The 21,831-nt window shown below is 42.4% G+C and overlaps 1 protein-coding gene across 3 annotated transcripts in view; it reads left to right on the top strand.

Annotated features, from left to right (window-relative positions):
• sema5a (sema domain, seven thrombospondin repeats (type 1 and type 1-like), transmembrane domain (TM) and short cytoplasmic domain, (semaphorin) 5A) overlaps nucleotides 1-21,831 on the top strand; it is a 126,420-nt gene that overhangs the window by 40,305 nt on the left and 64,284 nt on the right. For all 3 annotated transcript variants that reach the window (XR_009676619.1, XR_009676618.1, XM_061064260.1), the window contains exons 3-6: nucleotides 5,313-5,412; nucleotides 8,228-8,273; nucleotides 17,756-17,818; nucleotides 21,039-21,137. Coding sequence is in view for 1 of the 3 variants with exons in the window: in XM_061064260.1 (XP_060920243.1) it covers nucleotides 5,313-5,412; nucleotides 8,228-8,273; nucleotides 17,756-17,818; nucleotides 21,039-21,137 (308 nt within the window). In the remaining 2 variants the exon portion in view is untranslated. The remainder of the gene's footprint in view (nucleotides 1-5,312; nucleotides 5,413-8,227; nucleotides 8,274-17,755; nucleotides 17,819-21,038; nucleotides 21,138-21,831) is intronic.

Raw genomic sequence — 21,831 nt, 5'->3', positions numbered from 1 at the left:
TGACAGCAGTTTTTTTTGCCCTCTGTGTGATTGTGGCCTGTCTGTGGATGGGTGTGCCTCACATGGGTCTGACCCCACTGGGGATGGTGGTTTTCTGACTTTGGCACAACACTTGGCTGACAGAACTGCTACTGTGGTGCGAGGACGCTATAGTCTAAAGACCGCTTTCTGCTTGAGAAATGGAGGGTTGGAGAAGAAAAAAAGTACACTGTACGATTCCGGAGCTATATTCAAAATGTTTACTCGAAGGTACACTTGCTATACTTTCATGAAAACAGATCTGAACATAACATTAGCAGACCTCCAATTTAAATGTGTGTCATTTATGAAATTATCTAAGGAGGGGCGTTGAAAGACTTCTTCCAGGTGCTTGCAAATGATATGTTTTGGCAAATAAATTTTTTTCCGCCGAGCTTTTGTAATGTTATTGTAGCTCTAAGCCCCTTGAGATGAACTGCATTAATAAAGTGTTGTATTTAACAAGTGTTCCTGGGTGTAGGCTTGAAGGCTTTTAAAGGTTATAAACTGTGGTGTAAACAATGCCTTCACAGGCCAAGCTGAGGGCCACGTCTCTGAGGAGTGGAACCGGCAGACTGGTTTTACAGCCACAGACTGAGCACAGCTTTTATCATCCCTGAACGGCTTACACATCGTTAGAGAGAGAGAGAGAGAGAGGGGGGAGTTAAAGCAGAGAAACAAACAAATAGCCAAATAGCATTATAAACGCAACGGGCTCAATCGCAGCGAATCAGAGATCTTTTAATTGGTCCACTGGGGGTGATTCTTGTTGATTTAAGCCCCCTCTGAGGTCTTCAGAGCTTCAATTCAAAAACATTAACTCCACTCTATTCATGCCCAAGGTCAGCTATGTTCTTGTCATGTTTAATTTGAATGGATCACTCGCTGCAGATGTCATGAAGAAGGCCCCTGCACATTTTAGGAGTTGTATGGCGTTCATTTCACCCGCTGCTATAAAAGTCCCACATATCATTTCCCTACACACTCTTCGTAGTCAAGTGCTCTGAAGAGAGTTGGTCGTCTTGTAAAAGAGTTGGCTCTTCTTCTGCATCCCTGGAACCAAGCGGCTGTGCTCCTAAATACATATTAGATTTAAATAATGTATTGCTCTCTTCTTTGAGGCTTCACAGTGGTTTGTTTTGCATGATTCACTTGCTGCCCCGAGGACACAAAACAGAACCCAACATTTGAGTTGTAGGATTTTTATTGAACAATTCTTGTTTTTCTTGCTCAGAATAACATGATAGGAAGAAAACCTTCACGCACAAAAAACCACAAATGAAATGTCTTAACTGACCTTGTCTTTTCAAACTGAGCAGGTGTTTGTTTTTTTTCCGCCGCTCAGCCAAATGGTTTCCTCACACCGACTTGACCAAATAGTTGCCATTCTTCTGCTGCCCAGTACCACAGGGCCCCATTTAAAGCGAATTGGCTCTTCATTTATGTGAGCGCCTGCTGCCACACTCGATTTGCACAGAAAAACCATTCATGTTTCTGAATGGCTTCCACATGTTGCCGTCGTTGCCGGTCTGGCAGTGCCGTAGAGCGCTTGAAATTTTGAACGCTGGCAGGCCGAAGATTGGCGTGGCCTCTCATGCGGGGTGTAAATATTTATACATCCTGTCATTTTGTCTTTGTGTCAACCACTCCGTGTCAGAGTGAGGAATAACAAAATGGGGTGTGAGTGAAGGGGCTGTTCTATTTTGAGGCGAAGGGAAGCAGGGGTTAAGAGGATAAAGATGGGACCAGTGTTAAGGGGGAGGGGTGTGTAAGCGTGTGTTTTACATGTTGGCATGCAGCCCTGGCTGCTTTCTGAATTTTCACCCCGATCTGTGTGTGTGGCGAGTCTCCACGCGTGTCTCCCGTCTGTGTGATTACGCCTTCCTTTCATCGGCCGCCAATCCCCTGATTCATGCAGCTGCTGTACAAGAGCGGTGGTGATGTGATTACATTATCACATGCATTTAAAGTGAAGCCGTTATGAACCCATGTTACATGCAAAGCAGCCCTGAAATCAAGAAGGCAGGATGGGGGGGAAAGGATCTGTTTATTAGCTGTTTCCTTTTCTGCCGGCTTAACGATAAGGTTTATTTTATGGGGTTGTAAAAATCTCCCTCGGTGCCATTAAAATTAGCCATTACAACCCATCCGTAAACAAATAAATATCGCAACCCAGATCAGAGTTCAGATCAGAGTGATTAGTCTCCAAAGTGAAGTTAACCCCGGTATCCTGCAGTGTTGTTCTTTTGTATCTCTATCTCCAAGTGTGCCACAGCTTTGCTTCCCTGACTATGATCTTTTAAACCCCCCTGAGTTTGACTTTGTGGATCCCCTTTTATTGAGCTCCAGAGCCTTGGGAGGGCCAATCCACACTGGTTATGAATGTTTATGAATGGGCCTTGGCCTTGTCACAAATGGCCATAAATCCTATGAGTGCTGTTGTGTTCAATTAAAACCTTTTGCCCCCTTTTGCACACTCGAACAAATATCCTTTCTTTTTTGCCTTACACACACACACACACACACACACACACACACACACACACACACACACACACACACATCCAGACACACACGCGCTCACACACTCTCCATCACCCCGTTAGCGAGCCTCCCTTGGTGAGTCAGGGAGATTTATGGGGAGAAGCCGGGGTTCGTCAAGCGCTGTCTTCCCCCAGGGGGTGTCACAGCTACATTGGTATGCAGGGGATCCTCTTGATGCCGTGAAAAACAAGCCCAGTGGAGCCAGAGGATTGACACATCCGAAACTTTGTGTCTCCCTCCAGTGTAGGCAGAGCAGCAGCCATTAAGCAAAATGAATTCTTTGGGGTGGAGTTGGCCGTGATCTCCACTATATTTATTTTCACCGCGGCTAATGAAAATGTATTTGTGCCGTGAAACCAGACGCGTGATGCCTTTTTTCCGTCTTGCGGTGCTCTTGTAGTCGTCACCGGAGACTTGAAAGCGAAACTAGAGAAAACATCTTTGCATACGGTGGCTCTGTCTCGTTGCAGATGATATTGTTTTGTTCGGAGAGACAGGGTTTGGTCCCATTGTGTGAGCTGGCGGAGGCAGATGTTCCTTGGAAGCTCACTTTTTTTCTTTTTACACGCTCTTGTTTGTCCTTGTTTGGAAACCATCAAAAATCCAACGTTTGTCACAGAATCTCAAAGTGCTCGCTTTTGATGCAGTGAAGGGAGAGCTTGCTTTCATTTTTTTTTTTTTTTTTTTTAAAACAGTGTCTGACAGGTTTGCCTAAAGAAGCAGATAATGTGTTTTTAAGGAGGATATTCGAGCTGTCCTCTCCCTCTGTTCCGGCCCTGGTGGAAAGCTCCCTTGGTAAATTAAAGAAGCTGCTTTAAAAAAAAAAAAATGTAATCTGGAATTCGCTAAAAACCTTTGGGATAAAGGTTTCTGAATCACTGTAGCATCCACTGCTGCAAACTCAGCCTTACACTTTACTATAAGATACTAATTTTCAACTATTTAGAAAGAAAATCTATCACATCACATGTAATCTGACCTTTCTGTACAGTAAAGGTTATTATGACTGGAGAGAAAACACGTCACAATGATGACAGATTGACCACCCTCGACTAAACCTATCGGGTAACCAGACGCTAGACACACCGTCCTCATCGCTCAGCAACCACCCAGGGGCCTGGGATTCGATTGGTCAGAGGTTAATGGGTCGGGCGCCATAAGAACAGGCATGTTAAGGATAAGATGTCAGTGTCTGTCTGGGATCTCCCTCGCTTTAATCTCTTTATTCACCACTGAACAAGGTCAAGTTCCATAAAAAGTCAAATATCATCGCTCTTTATGGTCCAGTCAGTGTATACATTTACATGGAAGTGGTCAATCACCAGAAGTGAATGGTTTGAAGAAATCAGAGGACTCTACTTAAAACTGAATGTCTTCGGTCTCTAAGGTGGTAAGAAGCACTAAAGTAAAAAAGTGCTTTGATACAGTACGTTGTGCACATTTATCTTTACATGAATGACCTCATCAGCCAAGGACAGCTCCAAACATCTACTCTTCATTCATTTGATTTCTGTCAGGGGTGAAATCACTTGACAATTTTGCAAAGTAAGTGTGATTTTAAATAAATTAAACTGCTTTAAAGGCAACGAGGCATTTATAACTACAGCTTTTACAGAATGAAATTAAATGTTTGTGATTTAAAAAAAGTGGAAAAATATCTTAAATTACTGAATTCATATCAATTTACATTTCACCCCCCCCAGCTCTACTGGATACAATTATGGACAGGAGGCCAGTAGAGATTTTGAAGGACGGTGGTAATGTGGTCAAAGGAGCGGGTGTTGGTGAGCAGGAGGGCAGCAGAGTTCTGGATGTACTTTGGATGATGTGCTGTAAAGAATGCTATTGCAGTAGTGGAGTCTGACTGTGATTAAGGCATGGATTAAGTGTTTCAGCAGAAGAGAACGGGAGTAACGGGCGGAGGCGTGGTATGTTTTTAAAATGGAAGAAGGCCGTTTTTGTGAGCTAGGTGACGTTTTTGTCAAAGGGAAGGTTGCTGCAGTTGTGAGTGGATTTGGTGAAGGATTTGGGGCCGATGATTATCATGTCAGATTTGTTATTGTGCAATGTGAGGAAATTGGTACGCACCCAGGTTTTGGATTCAGTGAGGCGGTTGGATAGAGTTGGAGTGGGTTGCTGTGGTGATGGAATTTGTGAAGATGTAAAGCTGGACATTGTTGGTATAACAGTGGAAACGGGGGCTGTCATGACAGATGATGTCACCAAAGGGGAGCAAGAATATGATGAGGTACTATAGCCTAAAAAAAATAAATCCTGTGGTATAAGTACCGTTATAAGGTTGCTGTAAGCTCATTATTTTTTTATCAACCCAATACCTCTGGTGTCAAAACACCTGCAAGTATGTAACAGCTCTTCCCTGAAACAATACACCAATATCTCAATTATAGTCTGAAAAACATCTTCTGCCTTGAGTTGACAACGTTTAGTTAAAATATGTATTTCTGGCTTTAAAAATGTTCAAACCTTCGAGCGATTTTGACTCACTGTTCTGCAAAAATAATGCCATTAATGTTGACGTCACAGTTATGAACGGAAGGTGTGATGAAATGAATCTGATGAAGTCTTGCTGGTGATTTGAACTTGTTCTTTAAACAACCCTAACCCGTGTCGTTCAGAAGTTACAGCAGCCCTTTGAATGCAGCACATTCGTCGGCACAGCTGTCATCTGCAGCCATCATTCTCCTCTCTGATTGGCTCACTGTAGTTATTTCCTGTGGTGTCTTTTTCAGAGATGGAGCCGTGGATCTTCAGGTTCAAGGCAGAGGGCACGGTGGATTACTCACAGCTGACCTTTGACCCCGGCCAGAACGAACTGATCGTGGGTGCCAGGTAACCTGAATTTGTTTCTCTCTCTCTCTCTCTCTCTCTCTCTCTCTCTCTCTCTCGCTCTCTGCCTCACTTTTTCTCCCTGCCTCCTGTCTCTTTCTTTTGTTGCCTGTTTCTCGTCCTTCATTTCTCATTTTTCAAGGTTTTTTGGAGCAAAGCATGAGTAATGATCTGTTTGTCGAAAGATGTCTTAGAACGCCAGAGAAAAATGGCTTTAATTGTTTCCAAGTCCATTGTCTTTGTCAAGCACAGCCAAGTTTGCCTGAATGTGTGTGTGTGTGTGTGTGTGTGTGTGTGTGTGTGTGTGTGTGTTTGCAGTTTCTCTCTGCAAAGGAACACACACACACACATTATGTGATAAACAATACAAAGGCTGTTTTTGCAATTTCTACCCACTACATGTGATAAAACATGTTCTTATATGTGTGTGCAGAAGAATTGGGTGTGTGTACATATATATATATATATTTATTCCAGTGGTGTGAGTCTCTGGCTGAAAGCAGATGAAGTGTGCTCTGCTCTTCACTTAATGGCTTAGATGTCAATAGACTGAAACACTCACTAAAACGTTGAACAGGAGATAACAGAGGAGCCAGCAGGAAGGAGAGCAGCAAAACAAACAGAAACAAAGAGAGCCCAGGGAATTATCTAATGCACCGCGGGAACTAAGATGGAAAAGGCTAATCAGAGAAAGAGTGTATATGAGGAAGGGTGATGAGGTGAGCAAATTTACACTGAAACTGATGGAAAGATGACCAAATTGAAAATAAGATATTAAAGACATTAACAGAAAGAAAAATCGGACAATCTTTTAATTTCAAACTACAACGCTGCAAATCCCATCAACACATGGTATTTGGAGCTCTCCAGAAATCAAATAAGAGATTTAGTTCTCTGTCAGGCTGTCGAATGCCTAACTGTGAAAGGCGATGTGGCTCAATGGATGGCTGCGGGCTGCGTTAGAAGTATGAGTGATAATGGAAGGAAAGGGGGATCGATGCAAATATCAATACAGTAAAACAGAGGGCTGAGGCCGCACCGAGACCTGGCTGATTGCCACTCTTCAGGAGACTGATAGATCTCTGCAAGTGTTTGTGTGCGCGTGTGTGTGTGTGTGTGTGTGTTAAGATGCTTGAAGATTTTCACTCTGAAAATTACTCGTCTACTTTATGAAAAAACAATACATGCTCTTTAAAATGATTGCTGTTGTGAAAGAGAAACACATTATGGGTTATTGTTAGAGCTAATGCACAATCTCTGACTGCGTAATAGTTTTTAAGCTGTGCAGTAGGAATCTTTCAGGTAACTCGCTCTCTCTTCAAGGTTTTTTTTTTTTTTTTCTTGCTGTGAGATTGCACTTAACTTTCTAAATGTTGAAGATAATTTTCTCTTTCTAGTGGCATGGACAGACAGTGTGCTTGGATCAGGATCGGCATATGAAACAAACCTACAGAGTCTAGTTAAAACGGAAGTATCAAGTGGAAACAACACCTAAATGTTGTGTTGTTAATACTGGTCATTGGAAGTTATTGGTTTAGGAGACAGCCTGAGACATTATAAGTCAATATTCAAAATGTTGTCCTTGAGAGGGTAGCCGTAGTAACCTAATGTTGCTGAGGGAAAACATATTTATCTTTGGGCATTTTTATGCCTTTATTTAGAGACAGGACAGTTGAAAGAGTCAGAAATAGAGGAGCGAGAGAGTGGGGAACGACATTCGAGAAAGGATTCCCAGGTCGAATTTGAACCCAGGCTACCCGCTTGGAGAGCTGTTGCTCCGTACACGGGGCTCGCACACTTACCACGAGGCTACCGGCGCCCCTGTATAGAAGTTTATAAGAGTAAGGTATTGCTACAAAGCTTTGATTTTTTTTTTCTTTACTCCATTTGACCAAATCACACAAAGGCCGAGTGAAAGGAGCACACTGTAAAACCTTTTTTTCCTCTTCATATTGACATGAATAAAACTAGAGGTTCATTCATTTTTGCAGTGAATCCAATCACTAGATTTTAGTCTGTATACATTAGGTGCCTCAAACAAACTAACAACATCTTATGCTGTCAGTGGCAAGGCTCCTTTCACCTCTATGTGGGTTTAACATTAAAAGTTTAAGAAACATTATTGTTTTGATTTGAACTGCATTTTTAAAAGTTTCTTTTCGGGCCTTTTTCATGGAGTACAAAATATTATTTTGCAATCCAGGAGAGCTGCACAAAGTCTGATAAACTGCCCCTGATGATGCCACTCACTCACTCTTGAGTGGGCTCAGGTTTAGTCCGTCCTAAACTTTGTTTGAGGTTAGCTTTTGGAAGCTAAATTAGCGTCTGCAGGACACAGCAATACGTTGACTGAAATGTTCGAGTTGCATTGTGGCAATGTTGGCAGCAGGTTTATTTTAAAGGAAGATGAAGATGGCATCTCTGATTAGTTACAACATCAGTTTACATGATTTTAATAAACTGAGTTTGGTTGTGTCACAGCAGTACATTTCTAACATTTCTAACACAGTGGAATATTTGATGGTTTTGAGAACATCCTCTGGAACATACTCCTAACTTACTATTCCAGCAGTTACGCTCCCTTTTTGGAGTTGGAAATCTCTTTGTATGGTTGGCACGATGAGTAGTGAAGCGGAGATGAAAGAACTAGAGAGAGAGAACACAGATACAAACTGCACAGAGCTTTGTCCTTCTGAACAAAGATGCTGTAGATCCTCACGTCCTTTTTCAGGGTTATTATTTTTAGAAAATGCCCCCCCCCCCCATCAACTCACACATACTTTCCTTATTCTTTGCTTTTTTCTTTTTTTATATTCAGGAATCACCTCTTCAGGCTCAATCTGGAGGACCTGACACTGATCCAGGTGAGTGCTAATTCTCTCCCGCTCTGTCTTTCTGACTCTCCCCCGGTGTGACTCACTAACTTTTCCAGATGAATATGTGCTCCCACTGGCCCAGAAAACCAATGTGCTGTAGCTGCCAGTGTCTTTCCACAACTTAAAACCTGTTGTAGTAAAATGGTCGTCAGAAATACTTCCCAACCAACTATGGGTTTGGTCGACATCGCGTTGGTTGTCGGTGTAAATACCCTCGTGCTTGAATCCAATTTGAACCTATAAATGACAAACTCTGCAGCTGTACATTCCCACAATGGCAAAGATTTGAACCCCTCGTGCAGCTGCTTTAACATAGGTCTACCGTGTTGGTAAAACCACTTCCACTTCTTTCCATGGTAGCAAGGTCAAAACAGAAAGAATCAAATCATCTGAAATACGAAACAGAAATTAAAGAATGCTAACTGCAGGGTTAGATTTTGCCTCCCGCCATTGATGACATGTTGTAAAATTTGCACGAACCATGCATAAATAGATGTATGCTCAAGGTGGCAATTATCCTTTTTTCAGTCTGTCTTTCATCCCCATTCTCCCACACGATGTCATCCTAATTTCCACCCGCATTCTCTCATTTTCTTTCTCTTTCTCACACTTTTATGAGCCCACAGAACCCCCTGCAGTGCTAAGCATTTTGTGACCCGCTGAGTTGGCGTACAAACATTGACACAACGAAGGGGCTTATTTCTAGGTGGTAGCAGCGAGGCTTCTTTGATGGTTCGACAACTCTTGATGTTAGCCATTAACACCCTGAAAACCAGGAGAGTGGATGAGGAGAGCGAGAAAGAAAAAGAACGGAACAAAGGGGAGACTTTGGGGAGAATGGTGTTGATAAAAAAATTCGCATGGAGAGGGTAAACGAGAAAAAACAGTCGGACGAAATAAGCAGCAAAATTGGGAATAAGGGAGCGATGAGATAGCATGCAGACAGTGGGAAGAAAGCAAAGAAACCCCCCCCCTTTTAAGAAAGACGGCCACTCAGGCAGGGCTGGTCTTTTGTGGCGACTCACTGGGACGCAGATGCTTTTTCAAAGACGCTCTTAGCCACCCGAGCACCCAATCATCCCTCCCCCTTTATTTCTATGCCTGGCTGTTGCTGCAGAATCAGCGAGGGGATTCCAGCAACCCACTCAACCCCTCTTCTTTAAGACCTCTTTCCCTAAAAGAATAGGTCACCATAAATCCCTGGCTTCGTCCAGCATCAATTTGAGTTGACCTGTGCCATTTTCTTTGGTTTTGCACTTGACTGGACCACGGCAGTCTAGTCAGTCCAAGTACAACTGTTTGAGGATCACAAATGCTAATATAGCATTCATTTCCCTCTAAATCCTTTCTTTCCTTCCTTGTTTTTCATCCAAGCATGAAACAGGAGATTAATTTGTTCGCCTCTGTGGCTGGGTTTACATATATTTGTCATTCTTATTGTTGTTGGATATGAAAGACTTAAATGAATTTCCCTTTTGGCACAGTTTCTCTGCTCAAATTACATGCATTGCTGATTGATCAAATAAATTAACAGGGGACTGCGGTATAGAGAGAGCGAAGAAAGTTTCAGAAAAAGCAGGCTTTCCATACATTTTGTTTTGTTTGCATTGACTTTCAAAGAGTTGCATGTGCTTCTTCCCCCACCCCCCCACCCTGCAGAAGCAAAGCGAGCTAAAAGCTACACCTACGCATGTCTTTGTGATTTCACCCCATCCCCATGCGTCATCCCTGTCAGATAATGCCCAATGGCAGTGATTTGCTCTCGCATGGCTGGCAGCACTAAGACGGAGGCTGTGCAAGGTTTGACAGAGCACACGGATTAGAGTCAATGTAATACAAACAGCTTTTGATACTCTAAAGAGGTGGATAGAATTACCATATGATCGATGGCAGTCTGATCTTATCTTGTACATACATTTATGAAAACAGCAGCCATCAAGGTCTCCTTTTCCATGAATCCCAGCCACTTCTCCTGCCCTTGGTTTGGGGTATGAAGAGTTGTTTTCAAGCTGGAAAATGAACCCTGAATACTTGTCTTACCAGTGTCTAAGGGAGGGTGTAGAGAGCAGTGACACTCTGGGTGGTAGCTAAACACTGCTGGTCCATCCTGCACATATCGAGTTGAGACTCAGGGATCGATTGAGCCTGAGCCCAAGCAACCGTAATCTCCCCAGTAAATGCTCTACTTGCTTGGTGGTAATAAAAAATTGGAAAGAAAGCCAAGAACATCAGAAGTTGAAGGGAGGAAAAGAGATAGAAAGAGACAGAGCGAGGGGACCTTTATTAGAAGAGTTGATCTTAAGGTATGAGAGAACTTTTAGGCTTTCATTGTCCTTGGTTATTTGGAGGTCAATCCCTCCGATATAGCCTTTGTTAAGTCCTTGGAGTTGCAAGATTTTAGTCATTTATAGCTAAAATAAAGGTTTATACAAGGAAATATACGCACATCATCTGGAGAACACAATCATTATAGTATATTAGTTATGAGTTTGAGTTTATTGTTTCAAATCCAATCAAAATGTAAAAAATAAAATACTAATAATACCGTATACTGAAGAATGTTTGCAGGTGTGGTAGAAAACTGTCAATAACATAAAAAAACACTGTACATACGTATATAAGGTATTACGTACACAATCCCCAAAACAACCTAAAAGTCCACATTTGACATTTTTAAAATTTCTGTTTAGAAACTGGGGGAAAAACTACAACAAGAGAGGTTGCCCTTCTTGTACATGTATTTCTCATAGTGGACATTTTTGTTCCAAATCAAACGTTTTGACAGCTGAGCCAACAGCACGGAGAAATTGAGTAGATGAGCACTGTCAATACATTTATAACTGCTTTATATTTGATGTGGAACTGACCGAGAGATGTTTTATAAAAGGAAGATGGAGAACATAGAAAACGATCTTGAACACATGCACTCAAACTGAAATGCAATGGGGGTTAAAGTGGGACAAGTCAAGGTTGAGACATGAGTCAGCCGTCCCAATGGCTTTGATTGGAGTTAATATCTGGTACTTAGAATCCTTTTCTGCAGCATCTCAACAGCCTGAAGAGGCCTTTCTCTTCCCGTCAACCTCTAGCCTCATCCTCACTGATGTGGAAAAAAATACTGTCAAGAACAGAAAAGGTTGATACTCTTCCTCTTGCTCCACTTTCAAACTTTTGAGTAGTACAAGAAGAAAAAAGGACTAAACTCTGCAGCATTCACAGCTAACAAGACATATAGAGCGAGGCAAAGAATGGACCATATGAGCAAAAGCTACACAAAATAGTATCCTTCCTACATCTACAGGTGAATGCCATTGTTAACACACGTCTGTTCAGTATTGTCCTCCTGCCTCCTCTATCCTTCATTCAGCTCTCTGCACTCAGCTGCTGCCAACCCCGGGCATGTGAATCAACCCTGGCTTCACCATTATCCACCTTCAATGGCCCGCTGCAGAGAGCGGACAAACACTGATGAATTGGCTCTTCCTCGTTTGCATTGTGTTTAATTTCCCATTGTGTTGCCCTGGCTGATGAATGGCCAAATCAGCTCAATTCACCACTCAGGCTCGTGTTTCTGCCTGCCCCTGAGCTCCCTAAAATACTGTCCATTGATGTCGTTGGATACCCTAATAACCCAATTTTTTTTTATCTCAGTGTTTTCCCCGTGTTCACCTGGTCTAAAAACAGGCTTTCATGCTGGTCCTCGTCTAATTTGCAAGCTCAATGAGCGCTTGTTTGATACACGATATTCTTAGAATTGATGCTAATGTAAGAAGACATGAAGAAAGAAGAACATTTAATGGTTCAATATTAGTTTGATTTCTTTTTGCTAAATCGAAACAGGATGCAGACAGAGGCTGAGCTTTAACAGTTACACCGTGGCACAGCATTAGTCAATAAGCACAGGGATGAGGAGGATCACTGGCATTGTTCGCCATTCAATACAGCGCCACGACTGGAGCAGAAAAAAATAGTAGATACACTACAGCCTCTATCTTTCCTCCAGCCCCGGCTCATGGAAACGCTATCCATAACAGCTCCCCTTGGCAACAGACACTGCGCGGTGTTTAGATGTACAGTATATAGTGCCTCCATTTTTCTTCACTTCCCCTCTTATTGTTGTGCCATTAAGAAGGACGAGGACGAGGAAGAAAAACAAAAGGGCTCTGCAGTCACATATGTTGGATTTCATGGGCCTGTCTCTCGCAATTACACTTTGTCAGACAGACAATTAGCCTTGCTAATCAGTAGCTAACAGAACGCGTCCTCCATAGCTCTGGAAGCATTGCTAATTCAATTACTAGAGCGCACTAACTGGGCTATTTAAATGCATAGAATCAAAAGCATGAATGGGATTGGAGATACCGACACAGGCAAGTTTAGTGACGTATAATGGAGTCTGGCGCCATTTTTAAAGTAGAGGGTTTGTTTAAAGATGCTAAGCAGGGGGTCTCTGCTGCACTTTTTCATGTTCTTATGATGATATGCGTAGTGACTTACACCTACACCCTCCCTAAGACATGACATCAAGAGCAATTTCATGTGTAAATCTATCTGCAGCTTACATCAGCAGACATCATACTGCATAGTAAATATTGTGCCAGCACATCAAAAGGTAATATCAGCTATTCATAAGACAGATTAGATTTTCCTCGGCAGGATTTGTCCGGCGCACGCTCTCAACCCGCCGTCCCCTTGTAATGAGACACACAGCCAAGCGTTTCATAAAGTCAGACAGCTGTCAGCAGCAAGTGTGTTCTCTGGACCCTCTTTATGCAAAATATATTCAATATCATGTCTGGAAACAGTGCTGCTTTGGAATTCAGCTCCTCACTCCCTCCTCCGTCTCTCTGACTACTTAAATCTGCCCACACTATCTCCCTTGTTCTGGCTGACTCCTTAGTTGGACTCTTTGTTGTTTATTCTGTCTTTATGTCATTTTTCTGTACTTTTCTCTGTCTTTCTAACTCCCTCCATGCCCCACTCTCTCCCTTGGTATCTCTCCTGCACCCACCTCGTGTTGACAATAGCCCCCTGTGTGAGGGCTGACGAGAGGCACAATGGTTCATCTCTGAGGATTGTACCCATTACAGGGGACAGTACAAAATGAGGGCACACCAAACACCGAATATTTTCTTCAGCTACCCTAAAGCAACAAATGTTTTTTTTTTTTTTTGTGCCAACTGTGCCACATTCCTTATGGTTCTCTTTTAGAAATGTCTGCATCTTAATCACATTTCATCTTGCTGAAAGGATTACTGTGGTGTGTTACTATGTGGGTCTAAATTTGTGGTTTTGGCAAGTATGTGTTAGTTATATTTAGACTGAAAGAGACAAGCCCCACAAAAAAAGAGAAAAAAAGAAAAGAAAAACCAACCATGGCAAGAAAACCAGGGTGGTTTTTACACAAACTCTTCGGTGTCTTCAACATTTATCACAGTTTACCAGCGCTGACAAGGAAATAGTATACCATTTAAAGATGTTTCCCCATACATTCCTATGGAAACTTCTCACTGAACTTCTTGTATTTGCACAAATAATTGTTTGATTAGCATAGAAATGTAACTTCCGGGGTGCTGGTGCAGTGGTTAGTGCAGGCGCCCCATGTGTGGAGGTTGTAGTCCTCCAAGCAGGCGGCTCAGTTTCTAATCCAGCCTGTGGCTCCTTTCCCGCACGTCATTCCCTAACTCTCTCTCTCCCTGATTTCAAACTCTATCCACTGTTCTATCTCTCCATTAAAGGCACAAAAAGCCCAAAAATAAATCTTAAAAAAAAAAAAAAAATGTAACTTCCTCATTATGGGTTTTCTGATTTAGATTGGGTTGAATTAATCACATTCTTCTTCAATACAGCATGATGTTTATTTCCAAGCTATTCTCCCACTTAAAGTAAAATACATGGTTACAAAGGGTGTGTTTTACAATATTGCCACTTGTCACTACCAATGGCAGCTTGTGGACCGTGAGAGATGTACCAATGTGAAACACATCCCTGTTGTCCAGTCATGGTCACTTTCTGTATCCAAAAACAAAGATGGCATTAGCTAAAAAAATCCAAACTTGTAGCTTATAAATGTGGTTCACAGAACAATAGGTGATATCCAATGGCTTTGGTCTCTTCTAATTTAAAGTTTTCTGGTTTTACCTCCAGATAAAGAGATTAGACATCAGCCTTATCTTTCCCATTACTTTAGTGAATAGGATGTTGTCATACTGGATGAAAATGGTGACCAAAACTTTCAAGATTACCACTTGTAATGAACTATAATTATCCTCCTCAGTATGAGCTGTATATTTCCTCCTGCAATATCCACACATGATTACAGTGTCATCGTGGATACACTTTTTCCATCTCCAGCCAATTCACCACCATGCTCGGCCCACTAAATTTAATCCCGGCCCACTGTTATTCTCTCATCTTCTTTGTTTCCCCTCTAAGTCTCTATTTCCGTGTCTTATAGGTGACAAAGGCGTGGGACAAAAAGGGGGGTCTTTTGTGAAGCAGCTTCTTCCGATAAAGCCAAGAATTATTATTTAACGACAGCACATTCCAGACATATTTCCGTAAAGGACAGATTCATCTTTGGAGCGCAGTGGCTCAACAATAGCACGTTAATGAGCTTTTAATGTGTCTTAATGAAACTGGCTCTCTCCTCTGCATGGCTGTGTTTCTGTTCTTTACTATGGATCATTTAAAGCAGTTCAGGGCGGCTTAAGTGGTCAATGATGCCAGCACATCCCCCACTTAGAGGCTTATGGACATCACCGCCTTCAGTAGCCATAAAGTTGACACCTCAAAGATGTAATGGGATAATTTATAGTACTCTGAAAACCTTCTTTGACCTATTTTGGATCATGATAAATCACATAATCGCCCTGTAATCATAAAAGCAGCCACTTTTCTCCCATTACTTTGATCTCAAGTTGTAGCTTTGCATTGTATTATGATTGATTTTAACACTGAACATGAGTGAGTAAGTGTTCAGAGCCATTAACAGGTTTCCGTCCCCCATGCGATTAGCGAAAGCACTTTTCTTCGCCCACTTTCGACTCAGCTGGGACGATGCTTGTGCTGATGTGTGTGGTTTGTCTCTGTGGTGGCTGCAAGGCCCCCAGAATAGCCTGCTACAGCCTGGAATGTGAACTGACACACATATGCACGCGCACATGCACACACAAAGATGCACACAAACAGACACAGTCGAAAGAGAGAAGCCAGCTCACATTAATACCCCTCATCTTATCCTCCCTGAAGAGTACCACACACCCCTCTCCCTGCCCCATCTCTCACACTCTCTCAGCTCCTTTCTGTTACTGCTTATGTGTGCAACATATATGGATTCTACACCTCCCAAAGACCAGCAAGGTGGAAAGCAAACGCCTTGTCATAAAACACACCAAGATAACTCCCAAATTCTTCTCAAAACAGAACTGAAAGAAGTTCTCTTAAGTGCTGAGGGGGGGTTCAGCTTTCATTTCCGCCTCTTGTCCTGGCATTAAACATCCCTCATACCAAGGTGGAATCTAATATTCTCTTTCAGCTTTGGATGTTTATACTATATTCCCACGGAGAGAGAAGTCCCGGGCCTCTGGATAATAGCCAGATTATTACCACAAGAAAGCTGTGTCTGTGGCAAAAGAAGGAGTTGAATACTTTTGGAGACATCTTTTCATGTCTTGGTGTTAAGGATATTATTTCACCAACCAGTTTCTCTGTGAGGTATTCCTCTCTCTGCTATTCACCCAGAGCTGATGGCAGTGACGTCTTATTCTCCTTGCCCCTTTCACACAGGCACTTCACTATTGAAAATGTCTGAAATTGTAAGCGCAAAAGGACGATTTTTTTTTCACCCCAACTTTATTCAGAATTTCTCCCTCCAGCCTCCTAGTTAAAGTCTGCAAGAAGTCAGGGTGAGCTGATGTGCAAACACAGCAGCTAATTCTTCAGGAAAAATCGCTGCGAGCGAGAGGGAGGAGAGGATGATGTTAATATCATGGGATGGTGCGAAACCTGTAGAATGTTATGCATTTATTGAAGCTGCTTCATACTCTTTTCTGCTCGCCAGTGTGTCCAATTACAAGCATTATTCATGTCGTATCATAACTCTTTGTCCACCATCTTTAATATTTTGCAAACATTGCTCTGTGACTTCCACATTATTTTTACTTCAGGCCCAAGCAGAAACCTCCGGTATTAAAAAAAGAAATGAAGCCAATGGTAAAGTGCAAAAAAAACTGCAGTTCATCAAGCGTCTACTTGAGGCTGGCTTTAAAAGCCATTGTTGCACACATTTGCATAATAACAGGCGCTGTTTAGTTGACTGATCGGTGGGCTAATTCACCTCTTTGCCTATTACCAGGTTAACATAAAGTTAGATTGGGTCAGGATTTACAATATGGTAACAATTGTAGTTTGGTTTCAAAAAGCCTCTTCAGAAACCCCTGGGTGTTGTCACAGAGACTACATTGTTTTATAGAGTCAATGGTCATGTCCTGACTCCTGAGATGAACCCCCTCCATCTGAGAGATAAAATCCCTCGCTCTAGTAGTGGTCAATGGGCATTGGAGACTATTTTTGTATCTCAGCTTTCTGGCTTTTTCTTTGTTGGGCATCCCTCTCTCTGCCAGTCACAAAGAACTGATGGCAGTGATGACTAATTATTCAAGTCTTAAAAGGGAGCGTCCCAGGGCCAACACTCATTTCATGAATAGCCAACTTTTATCAATAAGAAATTCCCCCAGAGGTCAGAAAAATAAACTGTAGAAATTGGATGCTGGTGTCTTCACCCTCAGAGGAGACGAGTCAAGGTTTTATCTCCTCTCTATCCTGAAAAAGGAAAAGGCATCCCTGTGTTTCTTCCTCACATGTAAATCATGTTGACATCCTACCCCACGGACTCGTGTGTTATGTCTTGAGATCCCTCCTTCTCCCTCACACATAAATCAAATTGGCATTTGGCTTGGTGAGCGTTTACCTCTCGATTTCTCAGGGCGTCCTCGTGGTTCGCACCTTAATTGGATTCCGTGTCTGTATTTACCACAGTATGTAAAAATGTGCTCGCTGTAAGTGTCTATATGTGCGAGCGGGCATATAAGGGCTGGAGATTGCAGTGGAGATGTAGTGTCAGATTTGCTTCTTTTTTTAATCCCATCCTCCCACTCAAGTCAAAGAATATTCAGCGCCCAGAAAATCTAGGCTTCCAACTCATGGCAGGCTGGTTTTCTATTACATTTGCGTCTCTATTTTCTTGTCTTCTGTGGCGTTTTTATTGCCAAGCTATCTCAGACATCAAGTCACCAGACATTAGATTGACTTTAAAGGTGGGATTTTTGCCACAGTTGAGAGCCAGGCATTGTTTTGTTTGGGCTCCCGAGTGCTTTTACAAAGTGGCTCATGGTGACAATGCTTCTGATGTTTGCTTCTTCTTGATGCTTTATTGGAAGCCTGACGCTGCTTTCTCTCTCTCCCCGCAGGAGGCTGAGTGGCACTGCGACGAGTTCACCAAGGGAGCCTGCTTCAGCCGCGGAAAATCTGAGGTAAGTTTAAGTGATGCCTTAGCATTTGTCACTCTGTTATATTGCTTTATCAAACACTCATCACTGTCTAGAGACAAACTAGTGCCAGTGTAGGTTTTGTCCACAAAACATCCTGTTTGGAAAGTTTTACTTCATGAATTAAGTTTATGTGTGTTACTCTGCAGCTTACTGAATCGATAAGTTTTAAACAAGAGACTTAAAGAGTTTTTCCAGCTATTAAGGGGTGTGTGTGTGTGTGTAGGGGGGTTGGGTAAAGACAAGAGACAAGAAACCAGCTTTCAAGAAACCAGCTTCCAAAAAAAGCACTTTATCTTGGCATATTTTTCTTACCTCTAGCAACAAAAAGTAGCCAACTCGTGAACATAGAACAATTCCATTATGTCTAATGATGTATATCAGAATATCTGGATTCTGAAAATTAATTTCCTTTGTCAAATATGTTAAAAACTTCTCATTTGTATGATGTTTAATACCATTCCTTTCTTCTTTTAGCAAACATGATATTGATGTATGCTAATTAGCAAAAACCACAAAGTAGGGTCTCTAGATTGTCATTGTTTTGGTGAATATTTTGTCACATTGAGAAATTTCAAGGAAGCCAGAGGATTGACCAACCCCAAAAGTCGACACTGTCATTACTCAAGCAATACCACTAATGTGGCAAAAAGGTTTAGAGCCAAACCCTAGATACATTTCATGAAATCGTAACAGCGATTTTTCTCAGACCAAAATCTCTTCACCGCCCTGGTGTCGACTAATAAACTGAGTTCACGTGTAAGCGTGCCCTTGGAACAACTAGAACTAAAAGCAAACCTTTACCACTTTTCTGAATTGCTGCACTGCAGCTTTCAAAACAGGTGATATTGGTTAAGGCTTCTTTTTATGGGTTTAGTTTTTTTGTTGTTGTTGTTTTTACAAAAATAGCACATTAACAACGGCTGGTTACCACGGGAGCAGAAGACGTTCCCATCAGAGCTACAGAGCTGCATTAAGGGTTAAAGAAATACTCAACCCTCACCAGAAATAAATCACAGATCTCCCAGGGAGAACACATCACAATCAAACATCCCTCGAAAATAAAAAATGTCAAGTTATGATGAAACACATTGTAGGCTGAAAGCAACACAACGCTCTGTTCCTTGCATTGGGAATTCCTGCTTTGTATATGAGATTATCCTGGAAAAGGATCTAAATCAACTTGTGAAATAAAAAGCTTCCCCAACCACAGCTTAAATAATATTCATAGGCCTTGTTTGAAGAGAGTTCCTTTTGTTTTTCTAGTTTCTTTTTGTGCATATTGTATATTTCTGTGTGGTTAGCCTACAGCTGGTTTAGAGCTGAACTTGACTTGGATGTGAGCTGCCCGGCCCTGAACCCTGTGTGTGTGTGTGTGTGTGTGTGTGTGTGTGTGTGTGTGTGCGCACCGCTGTGTATTTATCCTCCTGTGAAAGGTGGTTAGGGGCCCATAATAGGCATGCACGGGCGGGCCAGCACAAGAAAGCTGCTCTGAATTACAGACCAAAGCTACTTCAGTCCTTGAGAGCCTCTGCTATATGAGACAGTTGAATTGTTTTTCTCACTGTTCCCCTCTGAGGATCAGCTCCTGTGATGTACACTAAGAATAGCATTAGAAGACTTCATTCTCCCGCAGTTGACAGGGCTTTCGATGGTTTATTACCTAGCTCAGCATGCAGCTATATACCATCGCTTAAGCTATTACACAGATACCGTGCCCGTGCCTTGAGTGAGTTTACAAGTGATTGTAATTTTTTTTCCCGCCCTAATGCACACGTCCGTTCTTCTCTTGTCTGTTTGATTTATTCTAACCAGGGGAAGAAAGGAGAGTTGAATTGACTTGACAGGACTTGATTGCTGCCTGTTTTGTTTTATAATGTGAGAGAGAGCCAAGCGTAACGGCTTCTGTATTACAGTATGGACGTGGAACATTTGTCAGGAAGTTTTCATAAACAAGTCCAGACTGTGAGGCTGTGCAAATATTAAATATGCCGTTATTTACCGAAGAAACGAGCTCAGGAGAAGAATTGAATTATGCAGACTCCTCACAAAACCAACCACCAGCTTGTGCACGCACATACACAAGCGTATAGTGCGCAATGAGCTGTACAAACGGCATAGATATATGAGCATTCATAACAAGTGTCACTACACACTCACACTCACGCTCAGGCTGTGCTTAGCACCAGGAAACGAGTTGTTTTACGAGTCAACCTCCGTCTTGATAGGGGGAAATAAAAGGCCTTCCCCTCTTTCCTCCCTCCATCTCTTCTACAGAGCGCCCCACTCCTAAATCAGACCCCTGAGAGGGGGAGGATGAGGAGGGGGGGGGGGGTCGCCCTGGGCTCCCTCGAGTGGCTCAGGCAATAGCAGATTTACAAGGTTTTAAAAATCTACGAGGGGCCCTCACCAGCCCAGCCGTGGCCCCTTTCACATGAAGGGGACCCTTTGAGTTTATTGCCTTGTCCTGGCACAAAAACAAATCCCGCTCTCTGACATGAATACTGACTGCTGTTATTATATTTGCTCGAAGTTCTGTTGACGGAAATCCCAACAAAAAAGCCTGACGGCAATGTTGAGAGTTCACAATGTTCAGCAGCAATCAATCACTCAATCAGTCAGTCGCTCCGTCTGTCTCTCTGCATTTGCCGTGTGCTTTTTAACCAGTGCTGAGTGGTTTGCTAGAAACCCACGGCCAAAACCTCAGAGGAGGCGCGAGCCAAGAAAAGAGTGATGAGCATGTACTTCAGCATAATTTAGAGAAAAGTGGTTTGAATTGATTAATGTAGAAAGCAGGCTAAAAGGGAACATGCTTGACTGAAGCATATGAGAGGCTACACTTTCATTTCCACTTTTTGACAAGCCAACAAAGCCGAGGCAATTTTCTAAACTAATCCTGAGAGGTTCTGTCCCATGCCCGCTGCATTTATCTGTTCTCCACCTCATTCAGATCCCCCTCCAAATCTGGCCTCTGCTGAATTAAGATGTGACATGGCTAAGCCGTGTGGGCATTAGCCTTGATTTAACTCTGTCAAGCTTGGCCACGTTTGAGAGTAGCCCTCCCGCGGCTGCAGGTGTTTGTCTCGTTTGTTGGCACAAAGTGTAATTTTGTCCCTCTGCCTAATGCTGCGGCTTGTCAATGGATAGATAAGGACGCCGCTGCATGCCCACCGCTAACTGTGATTCGCTTGTGTTTTCTCCACAGGAGGAGTGCCAGAACTACATCAGGGTGCTGCTGGTGAATGGGAACAGGCTGTTTACCTGTGGAACCAACGCCTTCACTCCCATCTGCACCAACCGAACGGTAAAAACAACAGTTTCTTTTTTGAGCCTCCTTTTCCTACGGATCTACTTTTGTCTAACTAGACTTCTTTATCTTCTTACCATGTAAATCCCAAGCATGTCAGTTGGTCTTTTTTTCATTTTAACATTTGAGAGACATTTTAATATCCAGTCAAATATAATGGTCGGGCTAGCACTGTTGCTGGAAAGCTAAGCTGCTAACATTCTCGCCGCTGCCCTTGCAAGCCAGGTTATTGTTAAAAAAGTATATTTTTACAAACAGTACTGGCTTTGGGTTATATGTTGTTTTGTCCTGTTTTCACTTTCACATGCAGGAGACACACATGTTGAAGTAGAACTAACTTTTTACAGAAGATTCAACATATTTTCCCTCATTCTAATGATTAGGTAACAATAGATTTCTGACTTTTCAACACATTCAGGTTTGGACGTTCTAGCTAGCTATCTTTGTATTGTAGCTTAGTGTAGGCTACATTAGCTAACTTAAACTAATGTACAGTAAGCTAACCATGACTAGGTGTTTCTGTGGAGAACAAGTGTAACTGACTGAAATGACCTTTTCCTGTGGTGCAAGCGTTTTATTATATTTACCTTCATACCATAAAGGTCACTTGTCCCCACAATTGTTGCTGTTAAACAAAAGTCACCAGAGGCTATAGACTTTGCCACAGCAACCATGGGTTCAAATGTGGCCT

Source organism: Labrus mixtus, chromosome 19, assembly GCF_963584025.1.
Source record: "Labrus mixtus chromosome 19, fLabMix1.1, whole genome shotgun sequence".
Lineage (NCBI taxonomy): Eukaryota > Metazoa > Chordata > Actinopteri > Labriformes > Labridae > Labrus > Labrus mixtus.
Note: the sequence above shows the minus strand (reverse complement) of the source record. Positions and strands in the feature narration are given on the sequence as shown.